The sequence below is a fragment of the Callithrix jacchus genome, chromosome 10, assembly GCF_049354715.1.
Source record: "Callithrix jacchus isolate 240 chromosome 10, calJac240_pri, whole genome shotgun sequence".
NCBI lineage: Eukaryota > Metazoa > Chordata > Mammalia > Primates > Cebidae > Callithrix > Callithrix jacchus.
In genome coordinates this window covers 52,964,626-52,985,783 of record NC_133511.1, presented here as the reverse complement: position 1 = coordinate 52,985,783, position 21,158 = coordinate 52,964,626, and the positions used below count along the sequence as shown (strand labels likewise).

At 42.6% G+C, this 21,158-nt stretch overlaps 1 protein-coding gene across 1 annotated transcript in view; it reads left to right on the top strand.

The window, feature by feature from the left end:
* Window positions 1-21,158, top strand: part of LOC108593770 (uncharacterized) — a 32,843-nt gene that overhangs the window by 7,199 nt on the left and 4,486 nt on the right. The window contains exon 1 of the mRNA XM_017977704.4: window positions 1-21,158. This exon is cut by the window's left edge and continues 7,199 nt beyond it. Within this exon, the coding sequence (XP_017833193.1) occupies window positions 20,885-21,158 (274 nt within the window). The 5' untranslated portion in view covers window positions 1-20,884.

Below are 21,158 nucleotides of genomic sequence, written 5' to 3'. Positions count from 1 at the left end.
TTTTCAATATAGGTATACTCATTTTTAGAGGAAAGAGAAGGAAACTAAAATTTAAGAGGCGAATCTATATGCGGTAAATTGTTTATATCATGAAACTCAATCCTCACACCTTATCAGGTGGGTATTACTAGTTCTGTTTTTGACCTAGGGAACTGGGAATCAAAAAGTTTAAAAACAATACTTTCAGCATTGGGTATTCAGAGATATAAAGATGGCGACAATAGAAACTGGGAACAACTGAGGAGGAGGAAGAGAGAGGGGCAAGGATCCAAACTGTTAGGTACTGTGCTCAGTGCCTGGGTGATGGGATCATTCATATGCCAAACTTCAGCATGTTACAGTATACTGACCTAACAAACATGCACCCCCTGAAACTAAAATAAAAGTTGAAAAAAAATTTAAATAAATAAGTGAACACAAATTATTTCTGTGACTTCATCTTAGCATTACCTCTTATTAACTGAGAGTTTCTAAAATGTGCCCAATTTGGGGGTAAGAATAATTGAACTAACTTAACTTCCAGCAAGAGTACATTAAAAAGTATGGTAATTTACCCAAGGTCATAATACTGGAATTTGAACTCAGAGCTGTAAGAGTTGAAAGTTTAAGTAGCATCTTTGTTCACCTTCCTTAAAATTAATTTTAAAACACTGAAATAAAAAACTAAAAAACCTTGCCTCCCAAAGTGGTTGATGTTTACTTTCAGCTTAACTTAAAAGAATAGGAACAAGATTTGCCTTTTCATCTGAAACAACTAGAAGACTGGACAATACTATATGTAATAAAACAATAGTTTCAGACACTAGGCATGAAGCAGTGAAGAGCTACAATCCTGGAAGAAGGAACACAAATGAGTTGAGTTTTATGATTGCCCTAACTGATACCTGGAGATAGATTACAGACTGCAGCCAAAGGAAAGAAAACTAAGAAACCAGAGGTTTCTCTGAGTTGAGCAAACAGAAGTGGGAGTCCAGAGAGGCCTAAAGTAGATGAAATTCATAAGGCAGAGCACAAAAGAGGAGAGAGCTACACAGAAAGAAGGCTTGCATATCTAAAGAGGGTCCCCTTGAGACAAGCTGAGTACTTCGACGTGTGGGAAAGTTACTAAGGCTGGAGAAAGAACCACCTGAAAACAGCAGAGGGAGCAATCATTAGAGTTCACACAAGGAAGTGAGTAGTTCGTGTTCCTGCTAACCAGTTGAGTAGGACAATTCATTTTTCAATGGGCACTAGATCGAGCAGTCAGGAAAATACAGTCTTTTAGGGGAGCAAAATTAATCCTAGACTAAACCTGTTGAAGTTTAAAAGCCTCAAATGGTTTCCAAATAACTGTCTTCTAGAACAAAGTACAAAAACTGAAAAATACAGCCTGCAAGAGGAAGAAAGAAGTGATAGAAATAGACTCAGAAATGACACAAATAGTAGAATAACTGCAAAATAATATCATAACTATATGCCCTATGGTCAAGAAAGCAGTTTAACATTTAAGTAGAGATTTAGAAGATATAAAAGGACCAGAAAATAACTTGTAAGCAATGAAAATACAATGTATTTTTTAAAAAACCTTTTTGTTATTTTTAAATCAATTTAAAAGATAATTGATTGCTTTAAGCAAAAATAGTAACAGTTTATAGTGGAGTTTATAACGTTGAAATAAAACAGTCACACAAAGTTCAGGATGTAGCAAATGGAATTATATCATTGTTACGTTTCATATGAGCTATGAAATAAGCATGTTCATTACATGAAGGAAAACTGCATGTTACAGATGCATAATATAAACCCTAAAGTAATTTCTTTCCCCACATAAATAAAATTATAGCTGATAAGCTAACAAAGGAAATACATTGGACTCATTAAAAACAATTTAGTTAATAGAAAAGAAGGAAGAAAAAGGAAGTGGTGAAGGGAGAACAAGGGGACAAAAATATTTGGAAAATCCCCAAGTACTTAAAAATGACACGATTCTAATGAAGAAATGAAAATAAGTTAAGGCCAGCCACAGTGGCTGACACCTGTAATCCCAGCACTTTGTGAGGCCAAGGAGGGTGGATCATTTGAGGTCAAGAGTTCAAGACCAGACTGACCAATGTGGTAAAACCCTGTCTCTAATAAAAATACAAAAAAATGATCTGGGCATGGTGGTGGGCACCTGTAATCCCAGCTGCTTAGGAGGCTGATGCACGAAAATGACTTGAACCCAGGAGATGGAGGTTGCAGTGAGCTGAGATCATGGCACTGCACCCCAGCCTGGGGTGACAGAGTGAGACCCTGCCCCCCCCATAAGTTAAAAAGTAGATTGACCAGATTGAAAAAAAAAATATGATATATTGACATTTTTGATACAAGTAATGCAATCTTTAATTTTTCTTAAAGGAAAAGGTGGTAATAATGGTAAAATCAGAAGTCAAAGAAATAAAATAATGGAAAAACCGTGGAGAAAAGTTAATAAAACCACAAGTTTGTTTTTTGAGAAAAATCAATAAAATTGATAAACCTCTAGCCAAACAGATTGGAGGGGGAAAAAAAGAGAAAAGGCATAGGAATGTTAGGAATAAAGAGAGGCAATGTCACTGTAGCTTCTCAGAAACTGAAAGTATAATCAGGTACCACTGAAAACAACTTTATGCCAAAAAATTCGGCAACTTTGATGAAATGGACAGGTACCTTAAAAGATGCTACAGTGGTTTGAATGCGTCCTTCAAAGTTCATGTGTTGGAAACTTGATCCCCAATGCAGAAATGTTGGGCGGTGGCACCTTAAAGAGGTGTTTACATCATGAGAAATGTGTCTTTATAAATGGATTAATGCCATTATTGCAGGAATGGTTTTGTTATCATGGGAAGGAGTCTTTATAAAAAGACAATTTTGGCCTCTTCTTGTTTTCTCTTGCCCTCTTTTGCCCTTCTGCCATGGATTGACACAAGAAGAAGGCCGTCACCAGATGCTAGCACATCAGTCTTGGATTTCCCAGCCTCCAGAACGCTGAGCCAATACATTCCTGTTTGTTATAAATTACCCCGTCTTTGTATTTTGTTATAGCAGTGCAAAACAGCCTAAGACGTACACAAACTAACAAAGCTCATGCAAGAACTAGATAATCTGAACAACACTATTTATTAAGGAAATGATACTTTTATTTAAACAACATGTTTTTTGCTTAGTCAAATAAAACTCTAGGCCCAGCTGGGTTCACTGATGCGTTCTATAAAACATCTAAGGAAAAAAAAATACATCAATTCTCCACATTATTTCAGAAAATAATGAGGAGAGAAGACCTCTCATCTCATTGTCTAAGGCCAGAATTTATCTGAAACCAAAACCAGGTAAGGAGGTTACAAGAAAATAAAGCTAAAGCCCAACATCCATCCTGAACATACAGACAAAAAATTTAAACAAAATTTTAGCAAACTGAACAATAAATAAAAAGGGTAATATAACATGACCAAGTGAGGTTATCTTAGGAAGTCAAGGTTATCAAATCAATCATTGCAATCCATTATATTTACAAAAAAACAAAACACCATGTGATTATCTCAGTAGAATCAGGAAATACATATGGCACAACTTAAATTCATTTCTCATAACTTTCAGTAAACTAGGAATAGAAGGGAATTTCCTCAAATGAGGAATATTAAAGATTTTATAATAAAGGTCATCAACAAAAACTCTGTAGCTAATGTTATACTTAACTGTGAAAGACCAAATTCCTCTAAGATTATCAACAAGGCAAGAATGCCTGCTTTTACCACTACTTAACATTGTACTAGAGGTTCTAGTCATTGCAGTAAGACATAAAGAAGGAATAAACCCATACAAATTGGAAAGTAAGAAATAATTCTGCCTTCATTTAATTTTTAAATTGTTATTATTAATTTTTTGAGTCTTCCTATCATGCAGGCTGGAGTGCAGTGGTACAGTCATGGCTCGCGGCAACATCAACCTTCCAGGCTCAAATGATCTTCCTGCCTCAGCCTCCCAAGTATCGAGTAGGTGGGACTACAGCTGTGTGTGTGTGTGTGTGTGTGTGTGTGTGTGTGTGTAATGTATACACACACACATATATTCTCTCTATATATATGAGTATGTATCTGTCTCTCTCTCTCCCTATATATATATATACACACACACAAACACATATACTGAGAGAGAGAGAGATTCCCACTGTGATCCCTAGGCTGGTTTTGAATTCCTGGGCTCAAGTGATCCTCCCACCTTGGCCTCCCAAAGTGCTGGGATTACAGGTGTGAGCCACCATGCCTGGCATAATTCTGCCTTTAAAGGCAGACAACCTGATCATCTACTTAGAAAATTCAATGAAATATACAAAACTATTAGAATTGATGAATGAATTTTGCAAGATGATTCTAAAATGTGTACGGAAATGGAAAAGGTATAAATAAATAATTCATAAAGTAATTTTATGAAGCCAAAATTACTTCATAAAAGAACAAAGTTAAGGGACTTATGTTAACTGATTTGGAGACTTAATCTAAAGCTATCATAAGCAAGACATTTTAGTATTGGTGTAAAGATAGACAGGTAAATGGAACATCGTAGTGACTTGAGAAATCAACTCAGACATATTTGGTTAACTGATTTTTGGCAAAGGTGCAATGGTGATTAAGAATAATCTTTTAAACATGCTGGAAGAACTGGGCTGGCATTTTTTTTTAAAGGGAAATAAAAATGGCAAAAAAGATTAGCTTCTATTGCAAATTATTACAAAACTAACTTATGCCATATATATAAATTTAATTGAAATGTATCATTTTGAGACCTAAATGTAACATGTAAAATTATAAAATTTCTGGAAGAAAAGAGAAAATATTTGTGATCTTCATTTAGGTAAAGATTTTTTTTAGATATGACACCAAAAATACAGTCCATAAAAGAAAATTTTGGTAAGTTGGAGTGCCTCAAAACATAAAGCTTTGGTTTCCTCAAAAGACAGGATTAAGAGAATGAAAAGACAACTTACATACTGGTAGAAAATATTGCAAATCACTGTCCAGTAGAGAGCTTTATCTGCAATATATAAAGAACTGTTGAAACTCAATAGGAAGATTGACTTCTTGCATAACAGCATGAAGAGTTCTATTGATACATTCCCTGGTAAAACTGGTGAAGATTATTTTTTCCATCTCTGCTGCTTGAAGGAAAAAAAAATTAGTAGAATCTCCAACTATTTAAAGTCTCTGGAAGTGGTCCTGAGGACAAACAGCAAATGAAGAAACATCTCTTTTAGAAAATTTAGTAAGAAAGGTGAGATTCTGTGGTATTTGAACAAGACTGCTTCCACCCTCTCCCCTCACAGCTTGGCAAGGTAGGCTCCACTCCAGACAACTGCAGCCAAGAACATAAGACTCTTTCCCTCCTTCGCTTCCAATCAGAGGCTTTTTTTTCCAGGAGAGACAAGACCTTAACAACTCTCATTCTGCCCCTTGTTGCCTGTTGCTGAGGTTAAATCACAGGTGAATGTTACTGAGAGGTGGAAGCTCCCCTCTTCTACTCAACTCTTACTCTTGGAATGGAGGTTCTACCTTGGGCATAGCATACAGAGAATACTGGGTTCTTACAACCCTTCCCCCATGCAGAGAGTATTGGGTCCTTATTGAGGTGGTAGTTCCATGCCAGAAGAGGAAAGCTAAGAGGACCAGACTACAGCCCCTCCCTATTCCCACTGAATTCTCAGCTCACAGTATGTGAGAATCACTTGGAGAGAAGCTTGCCATTTTCCTTACTCTCCAGATCCAAAGTCAGGGAAAGATGGCAAGGAGCCCTACCAGTACCAATCTCATCCCAAGGTGACTGCAGGCATGTCCAAAGCTGTACCATCCTGAAGAGCAGCATCAGAGGCTGGACACTCTAGGGGAGAAGTAGACTTTACTAAAATAATTTAGTCATTAGACAAGCAGATAAGCAGCAATGAGACTGAGAATGGGATATTCAGTATCTAGAGTTGCTACAGTATATTATCTAAAATATTCAGTTTCCACCAAAATTTTTTTTGAGTCATGTAAGGAAACAGGAAAGTATGACCTAGGCACTGGAAAAAACAAAAACATAAAAATAACCGGACAACAGAAACTGCCCATAAGAGTGGTCAGATGTTGGCTTTAATAGGAAATTATTTTTAAAGTAACTGTTATAAATATGTTCACAGAAATAAAGAAAAGCTTGACTAAAAAAGGTAAGAGAAGGTATAGTGACAATGTTGCATCAGATAGAGAATATCATTAAAGACAGATATTTTAATGGAAATTCTGGAGTTTAAAGTACAATAACTAAAATGTAAAAATTTATTAGAAGGGCTTGACAATAGGTTTGAATTGGCAGAAGAAAGAATTTCTGAGCTTAAGGATATAGGTCAATAGAGATTATTCATTCCTGAGCAGGAGAAAAGAATGAAGAGAAGTAAACAGAACTTTAGAGAAAGATGAGTTACCATTAAGTACACCAATATACATGTAATGTGAGTATCAGGAGGGGAGGGGAGGGAAGGAGAGGGGAAAGGTAAGGAGAAAAAATACTGAAAGAAATAATGGCTGAAAACGTTCCCAATTTATTGAAAAACAATAACCTACACATGCAGGAAACTCAGTGAACTCTGAGTTAGGTAAACACAAAGAGAGCCATAGAATATTAAAGGAAAAATGCGGAAAAATCCAAGACAGATAATTTTGAAAGAAGAGAAAAATAATATATCACTTGCAAAGGAACCTCAAAGATTAACAGCTGACTTCCTAGCAGAAACAATGAAGGCCAGAAGGCAGTGGTGTAAGTCAATGTGCTCAAAACCCAATAATAGAAAAACAATCTGACTTTTAATATGGGCAAAATATTTGAACACATTTTACATGAGAAGGAAGATGCATGGATAGCAGATAAGCACATTAAATGATGCTCTATATCACTGCAAGTTAAAACCAGTTGCAGATTAAATGTCAATTAGAACCAGAATGAGATACCACTATACACTCACTAAAATGACTAATTACAAAACTGACTATACTAACTGCTACCAAGGATGTGGAGAAGCTTAACTGTCATCTACTGCTAAGGGGCATATAAATAAGAGCAACCTAATTGAAAACAATTTGTTCATCTCTGAAAAAGCTAAACATGTAGTAGCATATGACTCAGGCATTTCAATCATAGCCATAGCTACCCAAGAGAAATGAAAGTCTTATATATGAATGTTCACAGCAGCTCTATTTATAATAGCCAAAAAGTTGAAAGAACCTAAATGTATTTCAATAGGTGAATGGATAAACAAATTTTGTATATCATATAATAAAACGCTTTGCAGAAATGAAAAGAATGAATCAGTGACATGTAATGTGCGAATTGTTTTTAAAACCTTTTATTGTGAAATATACATATAAAAAAATTATACGCCAAAATCAAGAAATAGAATGTTGCCAACACCCCCAGAAGCCTATTTTGTACGCTCTTGTAATCACAACCCTTACCACTCCCAAAGATAAGCTTTGTTCTTTTTATAATAATCATGTCTACCTTAATGGGCATTCCCAAACACTAGAGATTATTTCCTTGACTAGTACCTTATGTAAATGGAATTATACATGGTTTGTCAGTTTTGTTGTTGTTGTTGTTGTTGTTTTGTTTGTTTGTTTTTCGAGATAGAGTCTTGCTCTGCTGCTCAGGTTGAATGGCAGTGGTGCGATCTTGGCTCACTGCAACCTCTGCCTCTTGAGTTAAAGCAGTTCTCATACTTCAGCCTCTTGATTAGCTGGGACTACAGGCGTGCACCACCACACCTGGCTAATTTTTGTATTTCGTTAGTAGAGATGGGGTTTTGCCATGCTGGCCAGGCTTGTCTTGAATTCCTGATCTCAAATGATCCACCTGCCTTGGCCTCCTGGGATTGCAGATGTGAACCACCACACCTGGCCACAGTATGCTCTTTTGTATTTGATTTCTTTCACTCAGCTTTATATTTATTATTGTGTATAGCTATGTTTATTTTCATTTTGTTCAGTATTCTAAATAGGCCATAGACATGAATTCTCCTGTTTAGGGCTATTATAAAAATGTCATTGTTAGCCTTCTCATGAATGCCTCTGGGTGCATTGCATAACTTTTCTATGAATTATACACCTAGGAGTGGAGTCCCCAGGGATAAGGTGTATTATATCTTTAAGTTTATTAGATGTCATATTTTCCAAAGTGGTTGTTCCCCAGTGTACACTACTGCAGAGTTCTGTGGTGGCCACAGCTTTGTCCAGCCTCACAGTCTCTCAGCTAAAGCAACCCCAAGTGTTGGATGCACCTTTCTGGGCTTGACTTTTCTCTGGAAACTGGCTCATTAATTCATTTTCTTGTTAGCTCTCTAATACCTTTAAAAAGTTGTTTCTTGTATCTTTTGTCCGTCTTTGATGTTGTCTTTATTTGGAGAGTTAGTCTGAATTGTACAGTCCACCATTACTAGTAGCAGAACTTCTACTATTTATGAAAACATTTATTGTATGCTCAGGGTCTACAGACACTACTGGGTACTAAGGAATCTTTTTCAATCTTAAAAGAGTAATTCTTATGATTACTGGGGAGTGTAGGCCTGAGATGTTCTCATTTATCCTGAATGTAGGCTTTGCATTGGGATAACATGAGTTTTTAAGGACCAGAAATTAGCTAGACAAAGAGGTATGAATGGCTTCTGGTGAAAGGTATTCTGGTCCTGCTCTAGTGATGAATCTGTTTTTTTCTAGGGGACTTTAGCTCATTATTCATACTATTTGGATCATATTCCTGAGAGACACCATCCTGAATGCCATAATCCTGAATGTTGAAATCTCAAAAGATCAAAATCCCAGAAGGTCAAACTCTCTAAACTCTAAAATATTGAACTGCTCAAATACTGAAAATCACAGTCACCCTGTTAGATGGAACTGTTACCTTGTCATTGTCTTTATCTGGAAATTAAGTGGCTTAAGGACATGCTTGTGGATACCAATTTGACAAGGGGTAGAATTGTGGATTTAAATATAGGTGCCAACTTGACTGGATGAAGAAATGCCTAGAGCTCTGGTAGAGCATTATTTGGGGTGTGTCTGTGGGGTGTGTTCCAGAGGAGATGAGTGAGTCTGAGTGGACTAGATGGGAAGATCTGTCCTCAGTGTTGGTGGATGTTATCCAGTCAGCTGGGGCCTACAGAGAACAAATACAGAAGGCAATTTGGTCTCTCTCTGGGAGTTGAGACAGACTTTTCTTCTGCTGGCTTGGACGTCAGAACAGCATGTTCTCCAGCCTTGGGACTCCATGACTTAACACCAGCAGACCCCTGGGTACCTTACAACGTCAGCTTCCCTGGTTCTGAGGCCTTCACACTTGGACTGAGTCATGCTACCAGCATCCCAAAGTGACTCCAGCTTACAGACAGCCTCTTGTGGGACTTTTCAGCCACTATAACTGCATGAACCAAAACTTCTAGTAAATCCCTCTCCTATCTGTATACATATCCTATTGGTTCTGTCTCTCTGGAGAACCCTAACTAATACAGATGTGGTATTGGAGAAGCCAGATATCATTCCTTCTCACTAAATTCCTTCTGACACAATGGAAGAGATCCATGAGATTGTTCACTCACAGGAAGCATATGAGCTTACTTAATGGTGAAAGATAAAGAGTCTCAAAGCTAATTATTATTGGTGCTTCAGAAGCAGAAAACTGCTTAATTGCAATGGCTGAGCAGTAACTAGACTTTCAGATGGACAGTGTATACTTAGAAATTTGTAGACAACAACCACCAGACAGATTGCAAGTGTGGGTATTGTTCTGAAGATCATAGAAGAAGTGAAAATGCAGATGAAAAATACACACCTCCCCTGCCAGATTATTTACTCATGTACAACTTCTGCCTCTTCACAAATATTGCCAGTTCACTACGCTATGTGGTTTATTTTCACATCACTTCTAATACTGGAGGTTTAAATTGTGTACGTTCTTTTAGTGAGTTCTACTTTGTGCATTTTTTTTCAGATTTGACTCCATGCCAGTACATTATCACAACATTGACTTTGTGTGTAAGCGTTGTGCATGTATGTAAAAACACTGAAACTTCCTCAATAAGAGATGTCCTTTTTGTACGTGAGCATTTGTGAAAGATAAAATTTCTCGATATCTCAGCTTTTTGGGTGACTGCATATGTGGTGGTGACCCATCACAGTTCTGAATTAAACTTGTCAAGAGCCTTAGGTCGTCTATGATGGGATTTCAGACAACTGCAGTTATAAAGCTTGGTGATATGTGTTTACACATTTCCCTTTTTTGACCTATTTCTTTATGAATATAGTTTGTCTGTCGTAACCATTGTACTTCTGCGACTTTCATTAGCATACCTGAATGTTTGTGCTTGTACAACTATGGACTTTGCTATTGCCTAGTTTACTGTGAAAAGGTGGCCTATTAAGTGTTCTATCGGTTTTTTCTATGTTTCTCAAACCTCTTTAAAAAATACAAATATCTTTTAAAGAATTAACGAACTCTTTTGTCAGAGTTATATTTTCAGAATTTCTATCTTTTGAGATTTCAACATTTGGGATTATGGCGTTCAAGATTGTGTCTTGGGGATTATGACCAGCTTTTTCATAGGTAGGTCATCATTCCTCTTTGGATCTTGAATGTTTCAGTTTCTCTCCAAGAGAAATCTCTTTTTCTGTTTATAGATATTTGCATTTGACAACTAATTCAACGCAGTTTTAATTTCTAATGGCAGTACACTTAGTCTGAATTTTCATGGGATGTTGATTTTATGGACCCAGAGTTTTTGCTTTGACATTGCTTGTTGAATTTACTGATTACCGAAGCAGACTCGTTTCTTTTCCCCACAGACCTGCCCTTTTCTTTCTGTTCCAGCATTGGGTGGCTTCATCTCTCTCTCTTTCCCTCTCTCATTTAGGCAACATCTTTTACTCCTTCTTCTTTCTTCCACTTTGGACATCAGAGTCCTGGAGATTCAACTTCTGCAGTATCTTGCATCTGTATCCTCTCTATCCCTCCTTTCCACTCCCTCATCAAACTCCAGCATGTAGGTTTCACGAGAGAAGAGATTTTTGTATGAACAGTGCCTGGCTCATAACAGGCTGTTGGATGTTGAGTGAATTATCTTTTAACAAATGCTGCAGCCATTTTTCCTAACCAAACTCTGCACGCTTGCCTCTTAAATAGATCTTTAAGAAATAACCAATATTCTTGCTTCAAACCTTTCAGTAGCTTATCTTAGCCCTCAGGAGAAAAGTTAAAACCCAGAAACCGGCTTACATCACAAATGATCATAACTTCATGTTCCAACTGTTTCTGGGGCCTGGTGAACCCCGCCCCCCCCACCCCCACACATAGACAACACACACAATATTCAGCAGCTACACTTGCTGTTTCCTGGACCCATTGTGTTTTCACTGTTCCATTCCTTTGCTTGGAATGCTTTCCCTTTTGTCACCTGCTGAAATCTTACTCATCCTTTGCATCCTTCATGACACCTAAAAACCAGCTCCTAATATTCAATGACCTATCACCTCATCTGAGCCCACACAGCTTGTTGAATATTTTGCCACCGTGTCTTATATTTTGGTTAATTGCAAATATCTGAGCATATGGGTCTTATGAAGGAAAGGACCGTAGCTTGGTAATTTCTAACCCCGTGTGCCTGGCTCAGTGTATGGCGCAAAGTAAGTGCCCAATACATGGTGGAGAGTCTTGTTCTTTCGGATGGAGATGCTACTCGTTATTGTAACTAATAGGGTTATGATGACAGAGGGATCAGCCTGAACAAAGGCTGAAGGCAGAGGGCAGGATGGCTGGAAAGACAGGTGGTGTTGATGTAGTGTTGACGTCATTACTGTCATGCAGTGGTGGCCATCATGATCTCTGCTGCACAGGCAGTTCCCTGGGATCCCTGGGCGCTAGTCATGCCAGATCTGGCCACCAGGTGGCACCCGTGTTCCATGAGCGCTAGTCGGCGAGCAGCCCGACTCAGTGCAGGATCTGGCTTGATGGCGCCTGCCTGGCCAGGTTTGCATTCAGCCCTGCCCCATGTTAGCACCCTAGGCTGGGCAGGATCTCTCCACTGGCCACAAACCAGGCTTCTGCAGGCTCGACCCCAGTCAGGCCGCACTAACATTGGTTTGTAATTACTGTTTCCTGCAGATTGGGCGATACCCCCTCTCCTAGGCAGCCCATCTGGCCATTAGTCGGGTTGGCAGGATGTGCTGAGAAGGCCTGAGTCCCAGATCGGATGGGCACAATTGAATTATCAGCTCTCTCAGTCATTTAGTCAGCCCTTCAGTTGTGTATACCCAGAGCCCCAGATCCGAAAAAAAATTTTCTCTAGGCAGCCTCCCACTGCCCTGCCTCCCTGAACCCAGCCTAGCACCTCAGAAATGTTACATATCTACCTGTCTTTGTCATTATGACCCAACCACTGTCTAGTGTTTCCTCTGAGCAACAGATGACTGGCAAGAAATGGTGTCACAGGGTGTTGGAGGGAGAATCAGAGTAGACTTCTGCAAAGAGGATGCCCGGATGAGCTCAGGCAGGTGAGCTGGTCCCTTTTGGGGCCCATCCTAGCCACATGTGCTGTCTTACTTCTGCAGCTGTCTCAGGCTCATTTGCCCAGCAGAGGCTTCCTTCTCCTGGACACCTAGGCTCTGTGGACTCCCAGACCTTGTCTCTAAACTGTCAGTGGGTAATAGCTCTTGGCACGGTCTGTTTTGAAGTAAAACGCTGTTAAGGGCTGTTAGTTCTCATTTGGAAGCTGGAATTCTTAACACTTATTGTGCATGAGCTCATGGAAATAGATGGGTTTAGTTTGTCTGTTTCATATTCAAGCACAAAAGGGGATATGATGAGACCCGTCATGTACTCAGGTACTTAGGCATGATATGAGTCACATCTGTGCAGGGTTTTGGAACAGATGATAACTTTGAGGTGTTTATGTGGCCTATGACACATCCGCACATGCACAGGGGGGAATGTGTTACCCAGGAAGAGCCAAGCTAGGAAGGATTCTGCCTGGTCTGGTATGTGGAGGCAGGGAGGGACTGGGGGAAAGGCAGGGTATAGGAAGCCATTTAGAGCCTGGATTGCAACTAGGAAATTACTCCTCTGCTCCAGAAAAGCTTAAAATACCTTCTCTTCCACCAAGGAAAACTCACAGGATGAAAATACATCCAAGAGAGGAACCCAACAGAGCATGAAACAGAGGTAAAGTTTTTTCTGCTCAAAGGGTTTTGGGCCTTGGGCCCCAAAGGAAGTGCACTGCCCCAGCAGGTGTGAGGACAAGACAGTGTTTGGCTTGTCAGGTAAACCCTGAGAAAGGGTATATAACTGCCAGGTAAACCCTGAGAAGGGAAAGAATTCCTTCTGTGAATGCCACCTAAGGCCCTAGTGCTGAAGAATAGGAGGACAGCCTGGAGCACAGGAAAGAAGACTAGCAGAGTTGAGGGCCTGCGGTGGCTCACACCTGTAATTCCAGCACTTTCGGAGGCTGGGGCAGGTGGATCAATTGAGGTCAGGAGTTCTAGACCAGTTTGGCCAACAAGGTGAAACCCCTGTTTCTACTAAAAATACAAAATTTAGCCAGGCAGTAGTGGTGCGCGCCTGTAATCCCACCTACTCAGGAGGCTGAGGCAGGAGAATCGCTTGAGCCTGAGAGGCGGAGGTTGTAGTGAACCAAGATGGTGCCACTGCGCTCCAGCCTGGGCGAGAGAATGAGACCCTGTCTTAAAAAAAAATATATAGGGCCTGCTGGGGAGACATGAAAATAAAGCAGATTTGAGGACTTTTGTCTTGGACACAGGAACATTAGAGGCTTTCACTAGCCCTTGGTGAGTAGATTGGAGCTGAGATCAGGATGTCAGAACCCACTGTTCACTGGGGACACTTGATCCAGGTGATACCAAAATGCATGGTCAGAAACCACAGAAGCAGTGGATGCATTTTTTCAGTTTTTCAAGCTACGAGCAGAACAAAAACACTTCAGACAAATCACCCCTCCATCCACCTTCCCCTCTCATGGTGCTGATCTTCCAGGTTTAGCAAAACAAGCTTTCTGGCTCCTACTCCTGGTGAGCTTTCAAGGAGAATTCCATCTTCCTCAGAGAGTTCAGGCCTGAAAGGGCATGGAAAGAGGGCATCTTTTTGCACCTATACAATAGGCAGCAGCCTCCCCATCCAGGCTGCCTTCCAGAGGTAGTATGGGATCAAATGAGGCAACACTTGAGAAAGCACTTTGCAGAGCATGGAGTAGTGGTGTTGCTCCTAGGGCAGGGTTCTATCAAGTTAGGTTTTGTCCCCGCACCCCTAGTCACTTGGTTTGATGAATTGCTTTGCCTTTATTTAGTTCACACATCGATCCCTCCTCAAACTACAGTTCTTTTCTGCAGAAGTCCAACGTAGTCCCAAGACTTCTGCAAGTTCCCAGGGCACTTCTGCCTTGTGACATTGATCCAGACGAGAAGCTCAGCCCCTTCTTCAAGGCCTTAAAAAAGTTCCGCTTGTACAGTGTTCATGAGTGTCACAGAGTTTGCTTAAACTTTGGAGGGAGATGAGTGACTTTGTACTTCATAGCAATGAACTTTCATATGGAACATTTCGCAGCCGCATCTCACAATTTGCTGGCACTAAATTATCTCTGGGGTCAGGGTCTAGACTCCACCCTACTCTGGGGGCCTGCCAGTGACTTGGACTTCATCTTAACATCTAGACTTCTCTTAATCTTAATTCTCCTTCTTCCTCTCCTTTCAGTCTCCATCCCTCCGTTTCTGCTCCCTCTCCAGAGCAAAACAAATTCCTTTCTTATATTCTAGGTCCGTTTCAGCCACTGGTTTTGTAGCTGAGGTTCCTGTAGGTCTCACTTTCTACCCCAAGGTGTTTGTCAAGGTATTTTCCCAAAACAAAGGTGGTTCCCTCCCTAGGGAGAACTCCAGGGCCAGCTGTTCAGATAACAACGTTTTCACCCCAGGCGTTTATCATAACAGAATCCAAAAATGTTTTCAACAGTTTTGATATTGGGAACAGATTTAAGCTGAGAAAAGTAACATATAGTTAAAAGTGAAATTATAAAGGAAATTCAGAATGACCTGGAGGGAAAGGGATAAAATTCCCCAGAAATTCAAGCAGCCCTTTCCAACAGCAAATATTAAAATGGAAGCAAGTGTGCACCTTCTCAATGTAGCACCTAATTCCAAAATCCCCCCCAGGGCCTAGTGGTGTGGGGTGGCCTTCTGGCTCTGAACCTCTGCATACAAAGGCTCCTGGAGGAAATGGAGGCTGGGGCTCACCCTGGATGTCTAGGAACACTGGGAGTAGTGGGGAAGCTGGTATTGGGAGCCGTGACAGTGACATGCCTGGCAAAGCCCAGAGTGATTCCTAGTTCCCCGGGGCAGGCTGAAGTTGGGGGCCCTCTGCTGCCTCTCCATACCTCACTGGCTATCCACCACACCACCACACAGCACTGTCACCGTCACAGGGTGACCGCCTGTTGGCTGGCCTCCCCCTCCCTCAGACTGCATCTTTGTGCCAGCAGACACCAGGTGCAGTTTATTGCTGTGTACCTGGCACACAGAAGGTATGTAATACATGTGGTGAGAGGGAAGGAGAGAAGGTTTGGATGCCCGGCTAGGGGGTTCTGAGCCTGATTTCTCACTTATCCACTGACTTGCTCTGAGGCCTCTAGCAAGCCTACAAACCACTGTGAAACTTCACTTTTTGAATGGAGTGGGAATAGATGCCTGTCTTGAGGGGAAGATGTGTTGGTCTAATGAAGAGCTGTGCAAGTACTTGGGAGTCAAAAACAAGGAGCAATGGTGACCAGGTCAGAGGCTCACAGGCCTGGCACACAGGCTTGGCACCGATGCCCGCGATGTCCCCACATGCAGAGTTTGATTCAGTGTTCTCCAGATCCCTGAGGGAACAGCTGCACCCGCTGGCTGACTTGACTTGGGATAAATGGAGTCCCGGTGGGTGAGTCTTGTCCAAAGTTCTCTCCTGACAGATCTGAAGTAGAACCAGGCCTTGTAACTCCCTGCTCCTTCCTAGCTGGAGCAGGGCTCTGGAAATGTGGGTGGTGCTGGAGAAGGGCAGGTATTGTTAATAAGGAGAGCATGTTGCAGAAACTGCAGGGCTGTGCGTGCTAATTTTAGAAGGCATTTCGAACATCATAAACTCTAAGGTTCTGAAATTCAATCATGGAGAGCCTGAATGTAAAGAAAAGAAAGCTTGGGATGTATTCACAATTTAAATTCTGCCCACTCTCTCTAGTTTCCCTTCCTTCACTCACTTCCCACTTGGGTCAGTTTCGCCCTGTGAGTGCCACTCATGAGTACCCAGGCCTCTCACCTTGTTTCTCCCACACACAGTCAAGGTCAGCTGGTCTGACATGCAAGAGAGACCAAATCCAAGTTTGATATGGAATAAATGAAAATGAATGAATGAATGAATAAATTGGAAAGTGCATGAATAGGAGGCAGGAGCATGAAATGGACAAATGGGCGTAACTTCTTGATGTAGGTGGTGCTGTCTCCCCTCCCTTTTCCTCCATTTGCACAGGCCTGGTGTAGAAAGCCCAGCATTGTGGTTCCTTTGTGCAGGATGTTCTTTCTAGCTGGAATCAACCTGTCTGTGCTTCAGTCCCTTCAACTGAGAAACAGAAGCAATATGAATCCCTACCTTATAAACTTTTGTGAGGCCCAAATGAGCACATGGACAGGAAGGTGCTTGGTAAAGGAGAAATGCTCACAGTATTAGCTACTCCATTATGGAGAGGCAGCCCTTTGCCACTCTACTCACTGCTTCCCCCCACACCCTCACAGTCCACACACAGCAGGTACCTGCATATGCACAGATGTATGTACACATTTACACTGCACACATCGCACAAACTCACCACACACACATACAGACCATGACATACTCACATATACATGCATTATTACTCAGACCCAACACATCTGAAAACATGGCTATTTCCTGGCTGCCACCTTGCCTGAGAGATAGATATCTCCAATATTTCATCCGGGGTCATTTCTTGATAAAATATTTTCAGTAGTAGTAACTGGTTCATCCCCTACTCCTCCTTTTTGAGACAGGGTCTCGCTCTGTTGCTCAGGCTGGAATGCAGTGACACAATTATGGCTCGCTGCAGCCTTGACCTCCCAGGCCCAAGTGAGCCTCCTGCTTTAGCATCTTCAGTAACTGGAGCTACAAGCACGTGCCACCATGCCTGGTTCATTTTTTTACTTTTGTAGAGACAGGGTCTTTCTTTGTTGCCTGGGCTGATCTCAAACTCCTGGGCTCAGGTGATCCTCCTGCCTCAGCCTCTCAAAGTGCTGGGAATACAGGTGTAAGCCATCACACTCGGCTTCGGATCATACTTCTAACACTCTCATAAAAAACACCTGGGACTTCCTGAGAGCCAGCTTGGGCTTTCGTTACTGCTTCCCCTGTTCATGATGGGTATTTACATATCATTAGACCCTCAGTTTAGAAGAAGTTGCACCTGTGATGAATCTCTGGTGGAGTTTTGGTCCAGGAAAGGCCCCGATCTGTGGCTGGGAGTCCTTCTTCCCTTAACACCAAGTGGGCAGTTGTGATACATGTCCCTCTTCTTAAGTCCCAGAGCTCGTTGCTTGTCAGCTCTTTGTTCCTTATCCACCACCTCTTAAGCTGAGGAACAGACTCAGTGGGAGATGGAGGGTTGGGGTGGGCAACGTGATAATGAGTTTGATTTCTAGAATGTTGCCATTGAGGCAGCTGGCACATCCAGCAAGAGGACAGCTCTGGAATTATTAGGAGAGATCTGAACTATTGATAAAGAAATATGAGGATCTGATACATATTCGTAGTGTGTTTGTTAGAAATTACATTTAGTTACTAGAAGAAACTTTATTGTCAAAGACCAGAAGCAACAATGGCTGAAACAAAACGGAAATATATTGAGCTTCGCCTTAATGGGCCTGTGCGTGGGTATCGTGGTGTTTTCCGGGACCTATCTATCTTTCTACCCCACAGTTTTAGTATGTATCCTCCACCTTGGGTTTGTCTTATAATCAAATATTGCTGTTAGAGCACCAGTCATCATCTTTACATTTCAGGCGGAAAGCAGGAAAAAAGGTGGAAGGTTTTTTTTAAAAAAAGAAAAGTGCTATGCTTGCAGCTGTCTACCTTCCTTTTAAGTCCTACCCAATGACTTCTATTTACACAATGTAACAGAAATGACTGCACTTGAGTGAGGAATAGGCGAAGCGGCATCGCGGGATTCAGTGGGCTTGGAGCTCAGGTGAGCAACTCCGCACATTATGTCACCACACCATGTGAGGCGCATTAGGTGACCAGTCACGTGAGCTCGTGCTTCACTCAGAGCCAGTATTGTCTACAAAAGGTTTAATTACCCTGCTAACGCTGGGCCTAGGGGTTGCGCCCAGAAGGGGAACAGAGCTATGTCAAAGCTGCCTACAATTCCTCCAGTGTTTTTCCAGCTACCCGCCACCCGCCCACCGACTTCCCTTGGACCTCAGTTTGGTATAGAACCTGATAACTGGTGTCATGAACAGGATCCTGAGGTGAGTGAGCCTTTGGCCCTGCTGATGCCCGGCTGGCTATGTGATTGCAAAGTGGGTTTTAGTGGCAGCTGTGCTGCTCGGATGGGCTTCGATGGAAACCAGGGTGTGGGTAGACGGGTCTCCGGCAAACATGGAGACGGTGCTGAAGCCACTGGAAGCACGCAGCACTGAGAAGGAGGGAGGCTTTGCCGGCAGAATTGGATGGGTGTTTTTGACTGTGCTACGAAAAGTACACCCTCTGTCCCTGAGGAAAGCAGCACAGCTGAGGGACCTCTAGGCGCAGGCAGGGTGCCTGGAGGTCTGGCTACACAGATCAGGAAAAGAGTTAGAGGCTGCAGTGAATGGGGACCTCCAGGTTCAGGTGGGGCACTTGGAGGCCCGGCTTTAGAGCTTGGAAAAAGAATTAGAGGCTGCCATGAATGCAGGACTGGGTCATCGTCGACTCAGCCAGAGACCCCCTACTCGGTCTGATACCGAGGAGGGGTCACCCAGTGATCCATCAGAAGGGTGGGGGACCCCCAAGGGTGGGCTCGCCCAGTGATCCATCAGAAGGGATCATGTATGTGGCACCCTCCACTAGCGGGGTCGCTCAGTGATCCATCAGAAGGGTGGGGGACCCCCAAGGGTGGGCTCAGGGATGGCCCACCGTAACACAACACATTTCATGTGGTGCCTCTGCCACAACTGAGTTGCAGGAATTAGGCAAGCAGGGCCAGCAGCGTCCAGGGGAACCCTGCCTGCCTGATTGCTTCATTTGTGAAATGAGGGAGCAGATAGTATTTCTTGTTCTGCCTCTGAGATGGAAAAGCTGGCCACCATCCAGACTCATCCCTCGCTCTGTCAGTGGTTGCAAGTGAGGCGGCAGTTAAGGGCAGGGCAAGGTGACCACACCCTGATTGAGTGGCTGTGGGCAGCCATACCGACTATGTGAAACTGTGAGTAAGTGGCAGTCATATGCCAGTTTGGTGCAAGTCATCTGGGAGATGGCTATGCGTCAGGCTATGTTTGACATGAATACCTGGGGGCAATGATGAATGTTTCACCTCCAGTTGAGGGATTTTGTGTTGAGATCTGTGCCCCCGAGTGCCTCTGGATCCTTGGCTGCTGTCTTCACCCTTTATGTAGGGTGCCACATACATGAAATGACTACTGCTATAGTGGCTCTCAGGGAAGCAGAAGGCCATTGGTGGGACCTAGATTCTTCTGTGCCATAAAGAAGGGGAAGCTGCCCCACCTGCAGGGGGCTCCCCCATGGGAAAAAAGGGGGCCCCAGTGAGTAACATGTTTACTGGTGTGAAGAGATTTGGTTTTGGCCAGGGTTGACTGAGAGAAAATCAATAAGCAGCCCAGTGAAATAGTCTTAACTTTGTGGAGAAGGTTATCTCTGGGGCAGCAATTTCAGAAAATGTCCAAGAGGTAGAAGGACATTGCTGCACAGCCCTGTCCTGCCTGGGCATTGATTCCAACTCAGAAGTTACTCACTGCAGCCAGGTGGGAATGCTGAGCCTCTTCTGTTTAATTAGGTAACTGGCTGAGATGCCTGGCTTGGGAAGACATGGGAGGACTGGAGGCCACATGTGGAATTAGCAATCCACTGGTCCCTCACCAGGGTACAGTGGGTATTGGTGCTGGTAGATACTGACACAGCTTGTAGCCTTGTTAGTGGGAACTCAGATAAGTTTCCCTGGGCAAAGCTGCAAACATTGATGCTTATGGAGGCCGGCCAGTGAAAGTGAGACCTGTATGTGCCTCAGCATTGGCCACTTGGCTCCCCGTTTATATACTGTATATGTCTCTCCCATACCAGAATACATTCTGGGGGTGTACATTTTACATGGCCTGGCATTACAAACCATGGCCGGGGAGTTCAGACTCCCAGTGCATGTGGTGAAGCTGGCACTGTGCGGACATATGCGTCACCAGCCTCAGGTTGTGCTACAGCCCCAACAGGTTACTTCCACACATCAATACCATTTGGTGGGTGGGCATATGGCGATAACTGAGACAATTAAAAAGCTGGAGGAGGTGCAGATAGTATGTGGTCTTCACAGCCCCTACAATTCTCCAGTGTGGCCAATTTGAAAGCCTGATGGAACTTGGCAGACGATGGTGGACTGTTGGGAACTGAGTAAAGTAACATCCCCTTTGCATGCAGCTGTACTGTCAATCGTGCATTTAATGGATCATTTGACCATGAAACTGGCACAATATCATTATGTAGTGGACTTGACCAATGCACTTCTCTCCACGAACATCACTCCAGAGAGCCAGGAACGGTTCGCCTTCACGTGGGAAAGGCGACAATGGACTTTGACAGTGTTGCTGCAGGGGTGTGTGCCTACGCCCACCATATGTCTTGTCTTGTTTCCGTAGATTTAGCCTCCTGGCAGTGTCCAGAAAGGGTCTGCCTATTCTGTTATATTAATGATGTTATGTTAACCTCTGATTCTCTTGCAGATTTAGAAGACGTGGCGCCCCTCTCGCGGCAACATTTGGCAGCATGTGGTTGGGCCGTCAGCAAATCCAAGGTTCAAGGGCCTGGATTATCTGCCAGATTATTTGGAGTTATCTGGTCAG